This window comes from Nyctereutes procyonoides, unplaced genomic scaffold (genome assembly GCF_905146905.1).
Source record: "Nyctereutes procyonoides isolate TBG_1078 unplaced genomic scaffold, NYPRO_anot_genome, whole genome shotgun sequence".
Taxonomy (NCBI): Eukaryota; Metazoa; Chordata; class Mammalia; order Carnivora; family Canidae; genus Nyctereutes; species Nyctereutes procyonoides.
Window position 1 is genome coordinate 7,922,085 of NW_026575120.1, and position 19,395 is coordinate 7,941,479.

At 38.9% G+C, this 19,395-nt stretch overlaps 1 protein-coding gene and 1 pseudogene across 1 annotated transcript in view; one reads left to right on the forward strand and one right to left on the reverse strand.

Moving 5' to 3' along the window:
* Positions 1-861: 861 nt before the first annotated feature.
* Positions 862-19,395, reverse strand: part of PPP2CB (protein phosphatase 2 catalytic subunit beta) — a 34,575-nt gene continuing 16,041 nt past the window's right edge. Inside the window, exons 2-7 of the mRNA XM_055334672.1 lie at positions 13,194-13,403; positions 10,691-10,864; positions 8,509-8,598; positions 8,207-8,368; positions 6,510-6,628; positions 862-1,566 (exon numbers count right to left, since the gene is read on the reverse strand). Of these exons, the coding sequence (XP_055190647.1) occupies positions 1,494-1,566; positions 6,510-6,628; positions 8,207-8,368; positions 8,509-8,598; positions 10,691-10,864; positions 13,194-13,403 (828 nt within the window). The 3' untranslated portion in view covers positions 862-1,493. The remainder of the gene's footprint in view (positions 1,567-6,509; positions 6,629-8,206; positions 8,369-8,508; positions 8,599-10,690; positions 10,865-13,193; positions 13,404-19,395) is intronic.
* On the forward strand, positions 14,423-15,183 carry LOC129515678 (RNA transcription, translation and transport factor protein-like; annotated as a pseudogene).

A 19,395-nucleotide genomic window follows, 5' to 3' on the forward strand; every position in this document is an offset into this window, starting at 1 on the left:
GGAAGAGAGAGTGGAGCCTGATGTGGGACTCGATCTCATGATTCTGAGCTGAAATCAAGTCAGAAGCTTAATTGAGCCCCAGTTGCCCCTCTATTATAACAATCTTATTAAAAATACCTACATCTTTGACTTAATAATAGAGTTGAGGGCAGCCCTATAGTTGGATTTTAAAAAATCAAATTTGACCCTCTTTTAACTAGAGAACTCTGTCCATTGTCGTTGTTACTCTACCATCTTTTTTTCTTCTATAAATATAGACTTAAATTTAGTTGTGTCTTCCACCCTCCCACTCACCCTCAACATTTCCTCCTTCTACTTGGAATTTATATTATACATTAGTAATGGTGCTATTAGTATACTACTTCTAAATTTTCTTTTGGAGATTAATTTCCTCTTCTTTCTAAGCCAATGGATAAAAATATACTTTGGCTTTTAAGAGTCTTCTAAGCTACAGAACATTCTACAGTTTTAGTATATACTCCAAACTTGAATACTTATTTGAGAGAGAGAGCACAAGCAGGGGGAGCTGCTAAGGGAGAGGGAGAAGCAGACTCCATCCCAGGATCCAGGATCCCAGGCTGAGCTGAAGGCAGATGCTAAACCGACTGAGCCACTCCAGGTGGCCCACAAACTACCTATTGAAATGATGTTTAGAAATAAAAATTGTTTTTATGGTCTATAAGTTACGATCCTACTATTTGAAGTTTTCTTCTGCATATAAGCCTTATACAGAGAACATTATTATACTTAAATTATCTCAACACAACTGTTTGTCACAGGTTAAAAGGTTTTATTTTTTTTTTATCAAGTGTCAAAATAGCAGAACTTTTCATTTAAAGTGTACCACAGTAAACCAATCTGTTTTTGTTTAAAATGGAAAGTTTATTTGCTTAGTACACCAAATAGGATGCAAGCACTGTCATGACAAATATACAGAAATATGCAGATCAACATAAAACAGTAATTTAGTTTAAATGAAGGGAAACCTTTTAAAATGTTATGACAACATACTCCCAAGAATCTTTTCTTCAGTTAATTTAACTATACATTTCAATAAAATAAAGGGTAATGGATTAAATGGAAGTTAGCTTGTGAATTTTTCTTAAAAATAAAACTCCAACTCTATCAATCCATGCCAGTTAAACACTATAACTAAAATTTCCAAATAAGTGCAAAAGGAGATGAAGGAGTTAGTTACCTTTTTTGCTTGAACAGTCCAGAGGAAAATGGTTAATACAAATACAGCAGGCAAACTGTTAAGACTGACCGATATAGAACATATTGTACTAAATTTCAGTCTCAAATTGTGCTAAATGCTCATCATTAGTATGGCACATTTTGGTCCATGATATGGTTTAATGCCAAGACAGATCCCAATTTGTTACAGAAACACATACATTACTGTTGCTTTTTTTGTTTTGTTTTTAAATATATATATTTTAAAAAGCCAGGTATACTTCCACATACAAAGGCATGTTTTTCCCAGGAGAAATTTACAGGAAGTAGTCTGGGGTGCGCCGGGTAACATGAGGCTCTCCACGACGAGGTGCTGGGTCAAACTGAAGGCTGTAAATAGGAAAAAAGAAAGCAAATAGTTAAAGGACTTGACTTGAATAAAGGACTTGAACTTGAATTTGAATCAAAGAATAAGACACTGTAGTATAAAGAGCAGTACTGATTTCCACTTTTATCATGTTTATGACTGGAATGACCCTGGGCCAGTCACTGTAGGTGTGTTCTTCCATAAAACTATCTCCCAAAGGTTCAATGATGAACCTCTTTTATCTGTTTTAACTGAAACAGATAAAATGTCTGGTTCAGTGCCTGGCATAAAAGATTTGCAATATAATTATCAGTTGAATGTAAGTTGTGAAAATAGCCATGTCTGTTTTCTAGACTTCAGACAGAAAGCATTTAGTCTCTCATGATTAAGAATGATTAGGGGTGCCTGGTGTCAGCCTCCCTGGTTGGTGTAGAGTCGGCTTCTCCCTCTTCCTCAGCCCCGACCCATGCTTGTGAGCTCACTCACTTTCAGATAAATAAAATCTTAAAAAAAAATTCATGTATTAATACACGTTCCAGTTTTCTAGTTTTATTCCTTTGTGTTTGAAGAACATATTTTGTATGACTTCAATATTTGAGGGGCAGAGGGGGAGAGAGAATCTTTTTTTATTTTTAATTTTTTATTTATTTATGATAGTCACAGAGAGAGAGAGAGAGAGAGAGAGAAGAGAGAGAGAGAGAGGCAGAGACATAGGCAGAGGGAGAAGCAGGCTCCATGCACTGGGAGCCCGATGTGGGATTCGATCCCGGGTCTCCAGGATCGCGCCCTGGGCCAAAGGCAGGCGCCAAACCGCTGCGCCACCCAGGGATCCCGAGAGAGAGAATCTTGAAGCTCCATGCCCAGTGTGGAGCCTAAGGTGGGGCTTGATCTCATGACCTTGAGGTGACCTGAGCCAAAATTAAGAGCTGGGTGCTCAACGGACTGAGCTACCCACACACCCCTCAATATTCCTAAATTTACTGAGGCTTGGTTGATAGCCCAGCATATAGTCAATCTCAGAGAATGTTCCATGTGCATGTGACAAAATCATATTCTGGTACTGTTGGGTGCAGTGTTCATAAATGTTTATAGTACTTCTCAAATCTTCTATGTCACTGGTGATCTGACTGAAAGTGGAATAAAGTCTCCAACTCCAATAAAGTGGAAGAGAAGTCTATTTCTCTCTTCAATTCTGTTCATTTTTGCTCCATAGTTAAGTGCATATGTTTACATCTGGTAACTCTCAACGTATGACTCATCATTGTGAAATGTCTTTATGTCTAGTAACAATTTTTACTTTGAAATCTATTTTGTCTAATTATTAGTATAACCAGTTCGGCAGTCATGTGGTTGCTATTAGCATGGTATATCTTTTTCCACCTAATTTACTTTTAACCCATTTTTTTTTTAAAGATTTTTACTTATTTATGATAGAGGGGGGGGGAGAAGGGGAGGGAGAGAGAGAGAGAGAGAGAGAGGGAGGGAGAGAGAGAGAGAGAGGGCAGAGACACAGGCAGAGGGAGAAGCAGGCTCCATGCACTGGGAGCCCGACGTGGGATTCGATCCCGGGTCTCCAGGATTGCGCCCTGGGCCAAAGGCAAGTGCTAAACCGCTGGGCCACCCAGGGATCCCTAACCCATTTGTTTTTAATCTAAATTATGTTTTCCGTAGCTATCAAAAGCTGGATCTTAAAAAACAAAACAATCTGATCTTTGCCTTTTGACTGCATTACTTAAACCACTCACATTTAATATTGATATGACAAGATTTATACCTGCCATTTTCTTTTCCTGTTTCTTGATTCCCACTTTAACTGCTTTCTTTTTATTAAAAGGATATTTTCTTTTCTTTTTTTTTTTTAAAAAGGATATTTTCTAGTGTGTCATTTTAATTTAATAACTTAAGTTATTGGGATCCCTGGGTGGCGCAGTGGTTTGGCGCCTGCCTTTGGCCCAGGGCGCGATCCTGGAGACCCGGGATCGAATCCCATATCGGGCTCCCGGTACATGGAGCCTGCTTCTCCCTCTGCCTGTGTCTCTGCCTCTCTCTCTCTGTGACTATCATAAAATAAAAAAGAAAAAAAAAAAGAAAAGTTATTTTTCCTAAATTATTGTATCACTAGTTGCTCAAGAACTTAACTTACGGAATACTACTGCAGATTTATAAATTCTAGTGAATTAAAGAGAAATTTGTTCCTATATAGTATCTGATGTTATGTTATAACCCCCAAAAGGCAGTTAGAATTACTATTTCATACAACCTCATGCCCTTAAAGAAGTTGAGAAAGGAGAGCATGTGTATTATTCATATTCTTCTTTTGGATTCAACTTATCAGTTAAGAAACACACAACAGTAATTATAAATGATAGTATAATTGCATTTTCCTAACGGATTTAAAAACCAGGGGCATATGGGTGCGAAAACAATATGCACGCATTTGTAATACAGCTGAATTTCTAAGAAACATAGTACACAAAAGAAGAGGCAAGAAAAGCCTTCCTGGGATCATATCAACATGACTGTGCACATATTTTAGCTATACCCACACAGGAACAATTAGAGTAGCATTTAGGGTATTCTTATTTTTTTCTTATAAGATTTATTTATTCATGATAGAGAAAGAGAGAGAGAGAGACAGAGACACAGGCAGAGGGAGAAGCAGGCTCCATGCCGGGAGCCCAACATGGGACTTGATCCTGGGACTCCAGGATCGCACCCGGGGCCAAAGGCAGGTGCCAAACCGCTGAGCCAGCCAGGGATCCCCAGGGTATTCTTCTTTAAGAAGACTGATATTCATTCATTCATTAGTTCATTCATAAGAGAGAGAGAGGGGGGCAGAGAAGCAGGCTCCCCGCAAGGAGCCCGATGCAGGATTCGATCCCAGACCCCAGGATCACACCCTTAGCCAAAGGCAGGTGCTCAACTGCCAAGCCACCCAGGCACCCTGCATTTAGGGTATTCTTGAAAACATTTCCAAGTCACATACAGACTATGCTGGGTCAAATGGTTTACCCTCCAAATTCATGTCTGTTCAGAATCTCAGAATGTGACACTATTTGGAAATAAGGTCATTGCAGATGTTTTAAAGTGAGGTCATACTGGATTAGGCTGAGCCCTAAATTCAATCTGGTAGTATCATCATCCCCCTCCCCCCTTTTTTTTAAAGAGGAGGGTGAATGGGGGAGGGGCAGAGGGAGAATCTCAAGCAGGTTTCACGCTCAGCATGGAGCCCAACATGGGGCTCTATCTCATGACCCTAATCATGACCTAAGCCAAAATCAAGTCAGTGGCTTAGCCAACTGAGCCACCCAGGTGCCCCATCATTCTGATGGTATCTTTACAAGAAGAAACATAGACACACAGGGGAGAGTGCCATTTGAGGACAGAAACTGGAGTGATGCATCTATATAAAACAAGGATTGTAGGAGCCACCAGAAGCTAGGGGGAGGGAAGAAAGGATTCTCCCCTAGAAACATCACCCTGCCAACACCCTGATTTCAAACTTCTAGCCTCCACGAATGTGAGAATTAATTTCATTTAACACACCCACTTTGTGGTAATGTGTTACAGCAGCCCTAGGAAACTAATACATAGATTAATCAACAAAAGGGTATAATCCTCAATGATACTAGGGGCTAAAACACAATCTCTAATCAAATACTGTCTGAAGAAGTTACTCTGACCCAGTAGCAAATCCTAGGAAGTCAGGCTTAAAATCCCAATTACATACATCTCTGACAGTCTGGAAAAGAACACTATGTGCATCCTTAAAGTTGCACCCTCTCAGAATTAATCAAGCGAGGAGAATTCAAGGTACTAGTGCTTGGTTGAATTGTGAACCAAAATGTGAATTCCTTCAACTTTGATGGCAACTTCTTAGCCATATACATTCTTAGTGGTCTCACTAGATTAGGGTGAGCCCTTAATTTTTTTTTTTTTAAAGATTTTATTTATTCATGAGAGACAGAGAAAGAGGCAGACATAGGCAGAGGAAGAAGCAGGCTCCATGCAGGGAGCCTGATGGGAGACTCAATCCCAGGACTACAGGACCATGCCCAGAGCTGAATGCCCAACCACTGAGCCATCCAGGAGTCCTGAGCCCTAAAATTTTAATGACCAAAGAAGCTTGAGCACAACCTCTGACCAAAAAGTGGCTTGTGCCACCCAGAGGGAACCTCTAAATAACTGTTTAGTTTAAACAGAAGCTTAAAGATTAAAACCAGAGAAAAATCTGAGCAGGGCCCAGAGCAGACTGACTATGGAGTAGCTTCTATACAAGGGATCTGGAAAGATGGGAAGGGAACAGGTGGTGGCTCAAATTCCACAGATGCTGGCTGTTACTACTGAGATTTATTATCATTATTTTTTAAATATTTTATTTATTTATGAGAGACACAGGCAGAGGGAGAAGCAGGCTCCATACAGGGAGCCTGATGTGGGACTCGATCCCAAGACTCCGGGATCACACCCTGAGCCAAAGGCAGATGCTCAACTGCTGAGCCACCCAGGTGTCCCTACTACTGATATTTAGATTTTCTAAAGTAAGTGTTTCTCGGGATCCCTGGGTGGCGCAGCGGTTTGGCGCCTGCCTTTGGCCCAGGGCGCGATCCTGGAGACCCGGGATCGAGTCCCACATCGGGCTCCCGATGCATGGAGCCTGCTTCTCCCTCTGCCTGTGTCTCTGCCTCTCTCTCTATCATAAATAAATAAAAAAAAAAAATTAAAAAAAAATAAGTGTTTCTCTATGGGCTGTATGCATTTAGAACAACATTCAGAAACCTACAATAATTGTTTAAAATAACTTTTTCCAGTTAAGTGATTGTTTCTGTTGGGGAGAGGGTTTGGCACGTTCCTCACGCCACTATTCCAGAAGCAGAAGCAGAAATCCTCTAATTTTAATAATGTACATTTAACTTTTTCCTTCTAAAAGCAATTATATACAATTACATTTTTTTCTGTTACTTACAAGGAATATTTTAAAGTGTCATCTAATTCCATGATAGCAGCCTGGTTCCCACAACGATAACAGTAATTGGGTGCACTGAAAATGGTAACCACATTCCGATCATGACACCAATTGTATCCCTGCAGCATTAAGAAAAACACCAATATTTCACTACAAAATCAGACTCCTGACATGGCTAAATTTAGAAAACTAAATTCAGAAATTACAAATATTCTTGGTGGAAATGTAGTCTTCTATGCTGCCTTAAATGGCGTTCATCCTTAACACTACACACCTCAAAAAAAAAAAAAAAAAAACAACAAAAAAAACCATACTACAAACCTCCAATGAATATTCAACTGCTGAGCACAGGGTACTGCGACATGGAGCTCAGTAATAGTGTTGTTTTATTTAAATCTATGCTTCAGGTCTTGGCTAGAATATGTATTAAAATTTCTCCCACAATGATGGAAGATTTAATTTTTCCTTTTATCAGTTTTTGCTTTATATATTTTCAATCTATTTATTACTAAGCAAACACAAACTCAGAATTATTTCTTCCCTAGAGAACTGGACCAATTTTCATCAGTAATGACCTCTTTTTATTTCTATATATACTCTTTATCTTAGAGGTATTCTGATGAACACTATTAGCTATACTTTGGAAAGTTACCTAATTGATATTCCAATATACCATTTCCCCTCTACTTATAGTCTGTAGTGTCATTAAGTTTTAATTTTTATTATTTATTTTTTTCATTATGTTTTAGATTCATCCCAAGTAACAGCTGAATTTTTATTATCTAATTCAGAGTCTCAGTATTTTTAGGGAAGTAAACATTTTCATCCGTTCACATTTCTTAGAATTACTGATATAATTATGTTTACCTTTACCATATGAATTTATATTCCTTATTAACCATATATTCCATTATTAACTCCTCATGCCACAATTGGGTTGAAGTTTTCTCTAACATTTTGAAGCTATTCTCTGATTTAAAAGAATAAAAATTCTATTTATATTCCTTTAGTATTTAAAAAATAGTAACATCATGGTAGTTAAGCTGGTAGCTACCAAATTTCTGTGAGTGATTCAAGCGGATACCACCAAGGGTGGGATAAATAGATTCCATGACCCTAATATGATGCACTGGGGAGAATATCACATCATGCTGTGGTGTGCCTGCCCAAAATGCATACCCCGAATCTTAAGGAAACATCAGTCAAACCATAAATGGAGGATACTTCTACAAAATAAAATCAAAGAACTGTTCACCGAACAGAGAAAATCCAAGGAATTATTTCCGTATCAAAAGAGACTGAATGTAGCATTCAGTCAGATCCTGGATTAGATTATACAAGCATACACACAATTAAGTTTTTTCCAAACAAGAATGTTAGTGAGATACTAAAAAAAATTCAAATGAAATGTTTAGATCATAGTACTATATGAATGCAAACTTCTAGACTGTGGTACTGTGGTAATTATACTGTAGTAACATGAGAATATCTTTATGTTTGCAAAATACACATGGAAATTTAGAGGTAAAGAACCATGTCTGCAATTGACATTCAAATTGCAATTGACTAGGACTTTCCCCTATTTGCTAAAACCAGCTCAATTTTTTTCTCCTTTTGTTTAGTTAATAGGGAGGAATGTTTCATGAAGCCTTATTACAGAGACCTAGATCTATTTGAAATAAAAACCATCATCATACCTCCATTACAAGTTGGTGAGCTCGAGAAACCAGTGTGAGACCATTGGCGTGGTTAAATGTTTCAGAAATGTCTTGTCCAAATGTGTAGCCAGCACCACGAGGTGAAATACCCCACCCACCACGATCATCTGGATCTGACCACAACAGATCACACATTGGGCCCTGGCCAAGAAAATTAAGTACATGTTAGACATTTTTAACAGTCAAAAAAAAAAAAAAAATTTAACAGTCAAGTTTAACCAATTTAGCTTTACCACAATGTGGTTGTATTTCTTTCCTTTCAAAATTAAAACTAAGTTTACCTCATGTGGAACTTCTTGTAAACGATCCAAAGCTCTGATATGATCCAGTGTATCTATGGATGGAGAGAGGCCACCGTGGAGGCAGAATATCTGTTTGTGAATAAAAAAAAAAAAGTTTTATTAAATGCTGAAAGTTAATTCAGAGTAAAATAAATAATGGTTACAAAATGTAAATCTTTAAAAAATTGTAAATCTTTTTTTTTTAAGATTTTATTTATTCATGATAGATAGATAGATAGATAGATAGATAGATAGATAGATAGAGGCAGAGACACAGGCAGAAGGGAGACGCAGGCTCCATGTTTGGAGCCTGACACGGGACTCGATCCCGGGACTCCAGGATCGTGCGCCCTGGGCCAAAGGCAGGCGCCAAACTGCTAAGCCACCCAGGGATCCCTGTAAATCTTTTTTTTTTTTTTTTAATTTTATTTACTCATGAGAGCAAGAGAGAGAGGAGCGTGAGTGAGCAACACGGGCAGAGGGAGAAGCAGGCTCCATGTAGGGAGCCTGATGTGGGACTCGATCCCCAGTTTCCAGGATCAGACCCCGGGCTGAAGGTGGTGCTAAACCACTGAGCCACCCGGGCTGCCCCTAAAAAATGTAAATCTTGATAGCTCTTCTTTTCAAAATAGAGTTTAATAATATTCACTGTGGAAAATTTCGAAAATATTTTGTAGTGTTTCTTCCCCCTTCTCTAGTGAATAGGATCTTTATTCTTGGGATTCACCATTACATTTCCTGCTAACACATAAGTTTTGTTGCTTCTCTTACAGCAAAGACACTACCAATTCCTGTTATTGGCTCCAGTAGCTTTTCAGCTTTCTTAGAGTTCTGAGTACATAATCATGTTGTTAGCAAAATATTTCTTAATTTCTTCTCAATGTTTATACATTTTAATTATTTTTTAAGATTTTATTTATTTATTCATGAGAGACGCAGAGACACAGGCAGAGGGAGAAGTAGGCTCCATGCAGGAAGCCCGACGTGGGACTCGATCCCGGGTCTCCAGGATCATGCCCTGGGCTGAAGGTGGCGCTAAACCACTGAGCCACCCAAGCTACCCCATTTTAATTATTTTTATTGCTCAGTGCACTAGCAAGAATTTCTAAGACAAAACTGAAAAATACATTGTTTTGTATGTTTTGGGTAAAATATCTATCCCCAGACCCATCCTCTGATAGTAATGTCTTATTTCTCATTCTTAGTGGTTTTTGGTGACTTTTTTAAGATTTATTTATTTGAGGGAGTAGGGAAAGGGGAAGGTTAGGACACAGAAAGATTATAATCAAATTCTGAATGGATCTATTATGCCTATGACAATTCTGGGCTTTTATGCAGTTTAGGAACTGTACACTTGTACCATAGGTTATATATTTATTTTTTGGTACACATGTTTTATATTTAAGTAAAAAAAAAAAGTTAAATCAGTTCATGTTCACAGTGATTATGTTAGAAACTGGGATAATAAAAACTTGCACAATTTTCTTGTATTTCTGAATGTTTTACAGTAGGTCTATAATACTCATTACAGGTGGAAACAAAGCATGTACTTCTTAATAGAGATGTAATACACAATATTACTGCTTGCAATTACCATGAAAACAGGAATAAAAAGTTTTTAATGGTAACCAGCAAACACTGTCTATGTATGGAACTAGTTTTTAAAATTTATTTATTTATTATTTTTAAAAGATTTTATTTATTTATTCATAGAGACAGAGAGAGGCAGAGAAGCAGGCTCCATGCAGGGAGCCTGACACGGGACTTGATCCCAGGTCTCCAGGATCAGACCCCGGGCTGCAGGCGGCGCTAAACCGCTGTGTCACCAGGGCTGCCCTGGAGCTAGTTTTAAAAAAGAGCTTTGCTTTATTAATACTGTACTTCAGGATCTTAAGTATTTATTTATTTATTTATGATATTTATCTGTAACAGAAAAATCATACTGACAAATTCTTTGGCCGAAACATTTACACACATATCTGAGACAAAAGGGAACTCTGCCGGTCACAATGTACATAAAACTTATCCTAATTCACTATTCTGAGATTTTAATTATAAGGAAAAGAGGCAGAAAAAGCCAAGGAGATGCAGAAATCATGTCATGTAAATCTAAACCCTAAATTACTAATAGAAAATCTTTTCTTTCATTCCTCCCCCACCCACCAAACAAGCGGATACACACCTGTCCATCTACTAAAGCTGTAAGTGGAAGATAATCAAATAGATCTGTGAAATATTTCCAAACATTGGCATTTCCATACTTTCGTAGACATTCATCGTAAAAGCCATATACTTGGGTAATTTGTCGGCTTTCATGGTTTCCTCTCAATATTGTAATGCGTTCTGGATAACGCACCTGCACGAAGAGCAAAAGAAATTCATGGTATAAAACATATTTTTACTAGAGTTACATTAAGCACATTAACTTCTGACCCAATTCTTTTTTTTTTTTTTTTAATTGTTATTTATTTATGATAGGCACACAGTGAGAGAGAGAGAGAGAGGCAGAGACACAGGCAGAGGGAGAAGCAGGCTCCATGCACCGGGAGCCCGATGTGGGATTCGATCCCGGGTCTCCAGGATCGCGCCCTGGGCCAAAGGCAGGCACCAAACCACTGCGCCACCCAGGGATCCCCTGACCCAATTCTTTAAATGTTTCTTTTGTGTGCTGTTACATTAAATGTTAATTCTGTTTCAAAATTAAAAATTTTCTCATTATTGACTGACCTTCAAAATATTTATAGTCCTTTATTTCTATTTATACCACCCTCAATGGAACCCTTACTAACTGATACCTGCTATTATAATAAAATTGTATCTGATTCTTGGTCTTTAATATCTTCTTCATCCTCATATGATCACCAGTCTTCTAGGTCTTTCCACAACACTATGATGTCTTATTGCTGAATGGATACAGAAGGTTACAGATTTGTACCTGAGATAAACTCCTTTATATATTAATTTCTTCCTCCCCTTTCAATTTTTATTTCCCACAGAAAGACTGTATTTGCTAACAAAAACAGGCCCTTGCCAAATCTGGACAAGATTTCAAACGTATTTAAAGTCTCCTTTTCATAACAAAACACGGAGACATACCTTATAGCATACTATTTAGTTAGGAATGTGTCTGATAAGAAGTATGAAAAAGCAACAGATTCTGTAAATCAAATTAACCTAAAAGCTGCAAATCGTATTTCAATTTATACATATAAACTATCCATTATGTGTCCAAAATTAAGCTCACTGTTTAAAGCTAGGTGCCAGATCCACATAAACGTTAATAGATGACTTCTGTTTAGAGACTCATCTCACTTACAAGGTATGAGATGTAAATAATACAAACTGTGCAGTGAGGAGCTAAAGTGTTTCCTTCAGAGCTCCTTCAATCACTTCAGCGGAGTAAAGAGTTGAAGGGACTGGCATGGTGTCTGGCATCTTTCATAACTGATAGTGCAGTTGCTGGAAGAACAGAGCTAACCCATGCAGATTAACAGTAGGGAAACATCCTGAAACTACTCTGGAGTCCAAATAAAACGACTGGATTCGAGTTTCACGAACAAGGAGACTGGTCCATGGACGATTTGCTACAGATGAGTTAAATGAGACTGAGACTCAGAAAAAGTTACTCCTGAGGTCAAGAGCTAATAAGTTAAATAAGAGTTGGATCACAAGTCAGATTTTCTCCAAATTCCGTGTTTGACATGTATTCATTCAGTCATTCCACAAATGTCTACTGAGCACCCAGTATGAGTCAGGCACTGCTCTTTGGGGGATGCGATAGAAAACAACACAAATTCATAGTGTGCTCCTCTTGATCCACATTTCAGTCAGCAGAGACAATCAATAAACAAATAAGTAAAATAAAAATAAAAGATGTAAAAAAAAACAAAACAAAACACTATGCAATATAAATAAGGGTGGGAAAGTAAGTTTCCCAGTAATTGAGTGTAGAAGGAGTAAGGCTAAAATGGGTGAAGGCCTCAAGGAAGATGTAACTGAGTCTTGGCAGAAGACGTAAGAAATCAGGGTGACCTTATGGGGAAATCAGAGAAGGAAATAATCAAGACAGGCAGAGCACTGAAACTCTTTGACTGGAGACTCAGAATTTATGCTACCAACTACTGGCAGACAAATTCTGGCTACACTACAAAGGGCCAGCCAAGGAGTCTGAGCTTGATTCTATAGGTAAGATGGAATCTCTGAAGAGTTTGGGAGCAGAAAAGTAACAACAGGAAAGTGTTAAATAACGGAGATTTAATCTCAAAACATATGTAAGGCAAATTTGGAGGGGTCAGAAACATTAGTTCCCATACTCTTACACTAACTGAAGCTGTGAAGTGATGAAGGTATGGATTGTGTGGCAAAAATAGAAACCGGAATAACAGACTTCTCAAGGCAAGAATTAAAAAAAAAACTTGCTAATTGACTGTATATGAGGGATACCTGCCTAAGTAAAAAATGGTTCCAAGACTTCAGCTGTGAATTACCTAAGGGAATGGTACAGAAGTAGGCAGGGCAAGTTCAATGTATCATTTTCATTTCTCTCTCTTTTACAAGGTGTAAAACCAACTATTATATTTTAAGGGGCTATAAACTGAATAGATCATAAAATAGAACAGATGACATGCAATATAACCACCCTCACATTTAAGTTTGGAAAAAAAACTGGATTTCATTCATCATACCTTTAATGCCACAAGAAGAGTCACAGTCTCCACTGAGTAATAGCCTCTGTCTACATAGTCACCCATGAACAGATAGTTTGTATCTGGTGATTTTCCACCAATTCGAAAGAGTTCCATAAGATCATGAAATTGACCATGCACATCTCCGCATACCGTTACAGGACAACGAACCTCTTGCACATTTGATTCTTTTGTTAAAATTTCCTTAGCCTGTTAAAAAAAAAAAAAGGAATGAAATCATTAAAAACGTCATTTTTTGCATGTTAAAATAAATACTGGGAAAAAAGACATCTGAAATTAGTCTTAGAAAATCATAATCAACTTAAACCACAATGAGATACCAATTTACATCTACCAGGATAGCTAAATTTAAAAGGTAACAAATGTTTCTGAGGATGTGGAGACACTGGAACTCTTTTTTTTTTTTTTAATTTTTATTTATTTATGATAGTCACAGAGAGAGAGAGAGAGGCAGAGACACATGCAGAGGGAGAAGCAGGCTCCATGCACCGGAAGCCCGACGTGGGATTCGATCCCAGGTCTCCAGGATCGTGCCCTGGGCCAAAGGCAGGCGCCAAACCGCTGCGCCACCCAGGGATCCCGACACTGGAACTCTTAAACACTGTTGGTGGGAATGTAAAGTGGTACAGCTGCCATGGAAAACAGTCTGGCAGTTCCTCAAAATGTTAAACAGAATTACATGTGATCCAGCAATTCTGTTCTTAGGTATATGCTTAAGAGAAATAAAAACTTAAGTTTACACATGTTCATGGCAGCTTTATTCATAATAGGCAAAAAGTAGAAACTACCCAGATGTCCAATAAGTGATGAGGCGATAAATAAAATGTGATATTGCTCTTTCAGTGGAGTATTATTCAGCAGTAAAAAGTACTGATACATGCCACAACTCTGAAAACACTGTTAAATGCAAGAAGGCAGTCACAAATGGCCATATGTATTATGACTCAAATTACATGATACATCCAGAAGAGGCAAATCAACAGAGAGAAAGATTTAAAGGTTGCCTGGGGCTGAGAGGAGTAAGGGATAAAAGCATACAAGAGGTTCCTTTGGTGGGTAATGAAAATGTTCTAATACTGTGGTGATGTACATATCTGTACTATACTAAAAGGCAGTGAGCTGTATACTCTAAATGAATGCACTATACGCATGAGAAAGATGTCAAAGGGAATTCTATCTCAAAAACTTTTTTGGGAGACACGAGGACCATGTTCTGATGCAAGCTGACGGCCCTTGACTACCACAACCTGGCTAGCTTCAACTGCAAAGATGAAACAGAATTTAGAAACTTTATTGTTTGGCTTGAAGACCAGAAAATCAGACACTACAAGATTGTAGACAGAGGTAATTTAAGAAACATCCACAGCAGTGACTGGCCCAAGTTCTTTGAAAAGTATCTCAGAGATGTTAACTGTCCTTTCAAGATTCAAGATCAACAAGAAGCAATTGACTGGCTTCTTGGTTTAGCTGTTAGACTTCAATATAGAGATAATGCTGAAAAATACAAGGACTTAATACAAAGATTGCTGACAATACAAAGATTGCTGACAATACAAAGATTGCTGACATCGCAGCTTAAAATGCCGAGCGGTTGATCAATTTGGATGTAAATAATCCTGATTTTAAGGCTGGTATGATGGTTTTGGCTAACCTTCCTCAGATTCAGCATCATGATGATTACCTGGTAATGCTTAAGGCAATTCGCATTTTGGTACGGGAGTGCCTGACATAAGATGCAGTTGCCAAAGCAAACCAAACAAAAGAGGGCTTGCCTGTTGCATTAGATAAACACGTTCTTGGTTTTGACACAGGAGATGCAGTTCTTAATGAAGCTGCTCAAATTCTGCGATTACTGCATATAGAAGAGCTCAGAGAGCTACAGACAAAAATTAATGAAGCCATAGTAGCTGTGCAGGCAATTATTGCAGATACAAAGACAGACCACAGACTGGGTAAAGTTGGAAGATGAACGTTTTAGGATTTCAGCTTCTCATCTGATTGTACAATTGGGAACCATGTACGCTCTGGCATGTGTTTGGAAATCAAATGTCACATTTTCAAGGGAAGAATCCTAGAAAATTGATTATGTTCTCAAGATTTACCATCGTTTTTTTCTTTAATAAAGTTCAGGAAAGTGGAAAAAAACCCTGTTTTTTGGGGGGGCACCTGGTGGTTCAGTCAGTTAAGCGTCAAACTCTTGATCTCAGCTCAGGTTTCGATTTCAGGGTTGTGAGTTCAAGCCCTGTCCTGGGCTCCACGCTGGGCATGGAGCCTATTTAAAAACAAAACAAAAAGCCCCCCCTTTCTTCCCTGTCAACAAATAATCTTATTTGCATTTTTATTTTTTAAGATTTTACTTATTTGAGACAGAGAGAGCATACTCAAACACAAATAGGATGGAGGGGGAGATGGAGAGGGTGAAGTAGATGCCTCACTGAGCAGAGAATCTGATGTAGGGCTCGATCCCAAGACCCTGAGATCACAACCTGAGAGGAAGCCAGACAGCTGACTGAGCCACCCAGATGGCCCTTATTTGCATTTTTAAAAAGGTTAATAAAGTTACAAATCAGTTATTCTAATTTTTTGGTAAACACCTTCTAACATTATACCTCATCTACCCAGCAACTCTAATAGAAAGAGCCCAGAATCAGAGCAAATTAAAAAGGCCTCTGAAGTATAAAGCAGATTATGATTAAAGTAGATGCACCTCCCCACTAACTTGCCAGAAGAGTCTGTTAGGGCTTTTTCTGGCCCTATTGTTACGTGCAAAATTCTAATAAGCTATTTATGGAGTTTCCAGATCTGTGGCAGATTAGGAACAGAAAACCAAGAACAAGAGGTAAGAACTGGGCCCATTGTAGACATACAAACTAAGAGTAAGAAACAACCCAATATGTGAGGATGATGGCAGAGAAAATGACATGGCAACAGAATTCAAACACTAAGGATGAGACTTAAAGTAGGACCCAGCACAGAAAAGTGGAGGCTGGTAGGAGAGTAGAATTTTAGCGACAGATATCTGCCTTGCCAGATGTGATCATCTAAAGAGCATTAAGAGCATGAATTTTGAGTTCCTATCATTCTGCATCTGTGTTAACTGATCTTAACATTCTTGCCAATGGGTGTGAAATAGTATTTTAATTTGCACCTCTGACAGGTAAATTTTTTTTAAATGGCTTTTTTTTTTTAAAGATTTTATTTATTTATTCATGAGAGGCACAGAGAGAGAGAGGCAGAGGGAGAAGCAGGCTTCACACAGGGAGCCCGATGTGGGACTCGATCCCGGGTCTCCAGGATCACACCCTGGGCTGAAGGCGGCGTTAAACCGCTGAGCCATCCGGGCTGCCCTTAAGTGGCTTTTTTTTTTTTTAATTTTTTTTTTTTTTTTTAAGATTTTACTTACCTATTCATGAGAGACAGAGAGAGACAGAGAGAGAGAGAGAGAGAGGCAGAGACACAGGCAGAGGAAGAAGCAGGCTCCATGCAGGGAGCCCGATGTGGGTCTCGATCCCAGGACTCCAGGATCGTGCCCTGGGCCGAAGGCAGGCACCAAACCACTGAGCCATCCAGGGATCCCCTTAAGTGGCTTTTTAATGTTTACTGGTCTTTTTTTTTTTTTTTTTTTTTGGTGAAATGCTTAACTCAAAATTAGGCTAATTTTTCTATTTGGTTTATATTTTCCCTATAGAGTTGTACTAGTTTTCCCTCTTTATGATCTGTGCTGCTTGGGTCTTCTTTTAGAAATTGTTCTCCAGGGGCTCCTGGGTGGCTCAGTTAAGTACCTGCCTTCGGCTCAGGTCATGATCTCAGGGTTCTGGGATGGAGCTCTGTGCCATGCTCCCTGCTTAGCAAAGAGTCTGCTTCTCCTGCTCCCTCTGTACCTCGTTCCCCCAACCCCTTGTGCGCACTTAAACAAATAAAATCTTAAAAACAAAAAACCCTGTTCTCCATGAAGATGGTAAAAAAAGGCACTCCTGCATTTTTTATCCTAGTTTTGTTTTTCACATTTAACAGGTCTTTAATTCAGCTGGAAATTGTTATATAATGTAGGGATTTTTTCTTTTAAAAGATTTTAAGTAATCTCTACACCCAATGCGGGGCTCGAATTTACAAACTCCCAAGATCAAGAGTCGCATGCTCTTGTGACTGAGCCAGGCAGGTACCCTGTGATTCATTCTTTCTTTATTTTTCCTATCGGCTAATCAGCTAGTCCAGCATTATTTATATAGTGCCATCCTTTTGTAAAGACCCATATTCTGTTTCCTGATTTCTTATTTGTACTGGAAACAACCTCTATCTATACTCTCTCTGATTTTCCTGAAGAAGCAGTCTTTTGAACTGTAGTGCTGTCATCACTGATGGTGCCCTGAGCTGGCTAGAATCTAGGCTGAAGTTGTGGACGTGGTCCTCACGCTGGGCCTGGACTCTGCCGAGCTGCTCCTCTATTTCCAGACATGGATGGAATGCCACATGGTTAGGGGCTGAAAGTGGGATGCACAATCTGGAAATAGGTGGGAGTCATTTCATCGTGTGCTTGACCAGTGGAAAAGAGAAAGAAGGAACAGGAAAATAAACTGCCATCCTGTTTTTTCCTTTCGTGGACTCCTCTGAGGTAGCATTTGTCTGGATTCGAATGGCAGAAGCCCTACCTCCCAAGGCAACATCATCATATATCACACTGTTTCTTCCTGTTCTTTAGGATGAAGTTTGCTTTTTTATTTTGGGTTCTTTGTATAGTGTATTTCCCAAGCTATATATTCCTTCCTTGCTGGCAGTTATTTGCTTGCCATGCTGTTCTCCCTTTGTCACTGAGCTATCAGTCTAAACTTTCTATTTACTCCAACATATTGTGTGACATTTATTAACTCCCACTCTACCAACATGTGGAGTTGATTTGTACTCCCCCAATGAACCACAGGTTTAAAGTCAAGGTGCAAAAGAACTGTAATTCTTTTTGTAGCCAAGAAAGGTGAGAGGGCTCACAAGGGGGAATGTGGGATCTAGAATGCCCTCAAACTGTATTCACTTATGAGGGTTTTTAGGGGCTACTCCATTCCCACAGGAAAATACTCTTAGGCTTTGGACATGTTCCCCAGTCAATGTGTTGTCTTAGTTTGAGCAGTCTTGATGCATTCAATTCTGTCCCTGTCATTCCCCATTTTTTTCCAATAGCCATTTCCACTATTTCTCAGACAAAAGAGGACTGAGCTCAAGATCCCACTTAACTGTCTCTTTTCAGAGATACTGTGATATCAGTGAGAATCCTTTGGATTTTGCTGGCTCATGCACATAGTTTGGAGTGGCAGGGTATAGTAAGGAGTGGTACCTCACTGTGTCACTCCGTGATCACAGCCCGGGGCTATGTCTCTTTTCAGTTACTGATTATTTCCTGTCCTTTAACTTTTTTCCTGTTGGTTGTTCACATCATTTTTAGTAGTCAGAAAAACAGCAGGTAATTATTTTCCTTGTTGTTGGCCAGACCACATCTGGAGTAACACGATGCATTAGGTGGTAAACAAAGGGGCGGTGACCACAAACATATGCTTCTTTTCCATCCATGAGATTGGTATAAATGACATTTACCCACTGTTAGCAAGGCTCTTCTTCTCTTCTTTTTTTTTTTAAAGCAAGGCTGTTCTCATACCCTATTGGTGAAAATGTACATTTACACATCTTCTTTGGAAAGTAACTGACAGTAGCTAACAAAATGTAAGATGATCTGAGGCAAAGACTGCCTAACCTCAATGTCTACTCTCTCCTTTCTTCTCCATAATTAATATAATTGTAGTCAAGGTAGCCATATTCCCAGCTCAAAGACTACTTTCCAGCTGCCTTAGTTCAGGCTGCTATGACAAACACAATAGACGAGGTGGCTTCAACAGCAGAAACTGCTTTCTCACAGTTCTGAAGGTTGGAAATTCCAATATCAAGGTGCCAGCTGACTTGATTCCTGGTGAGGACCCTCATCCTGTTTTGTAGAGGCATGCTTACATCATAGTGAGAAAAATAATCTCTCTAGTGTCTCTGATAATGGCACTAATCCCACTCATGGGAGCTTTATTTTCATGACCTATCTCTCAAAGACCTCACCTCCAAATACCATCACATTGGTAATTAGCCTTCATATATAAATTTTGGGAGGACACAAATATTCAATCCATAGTACCAGCCTCTTGTGCAG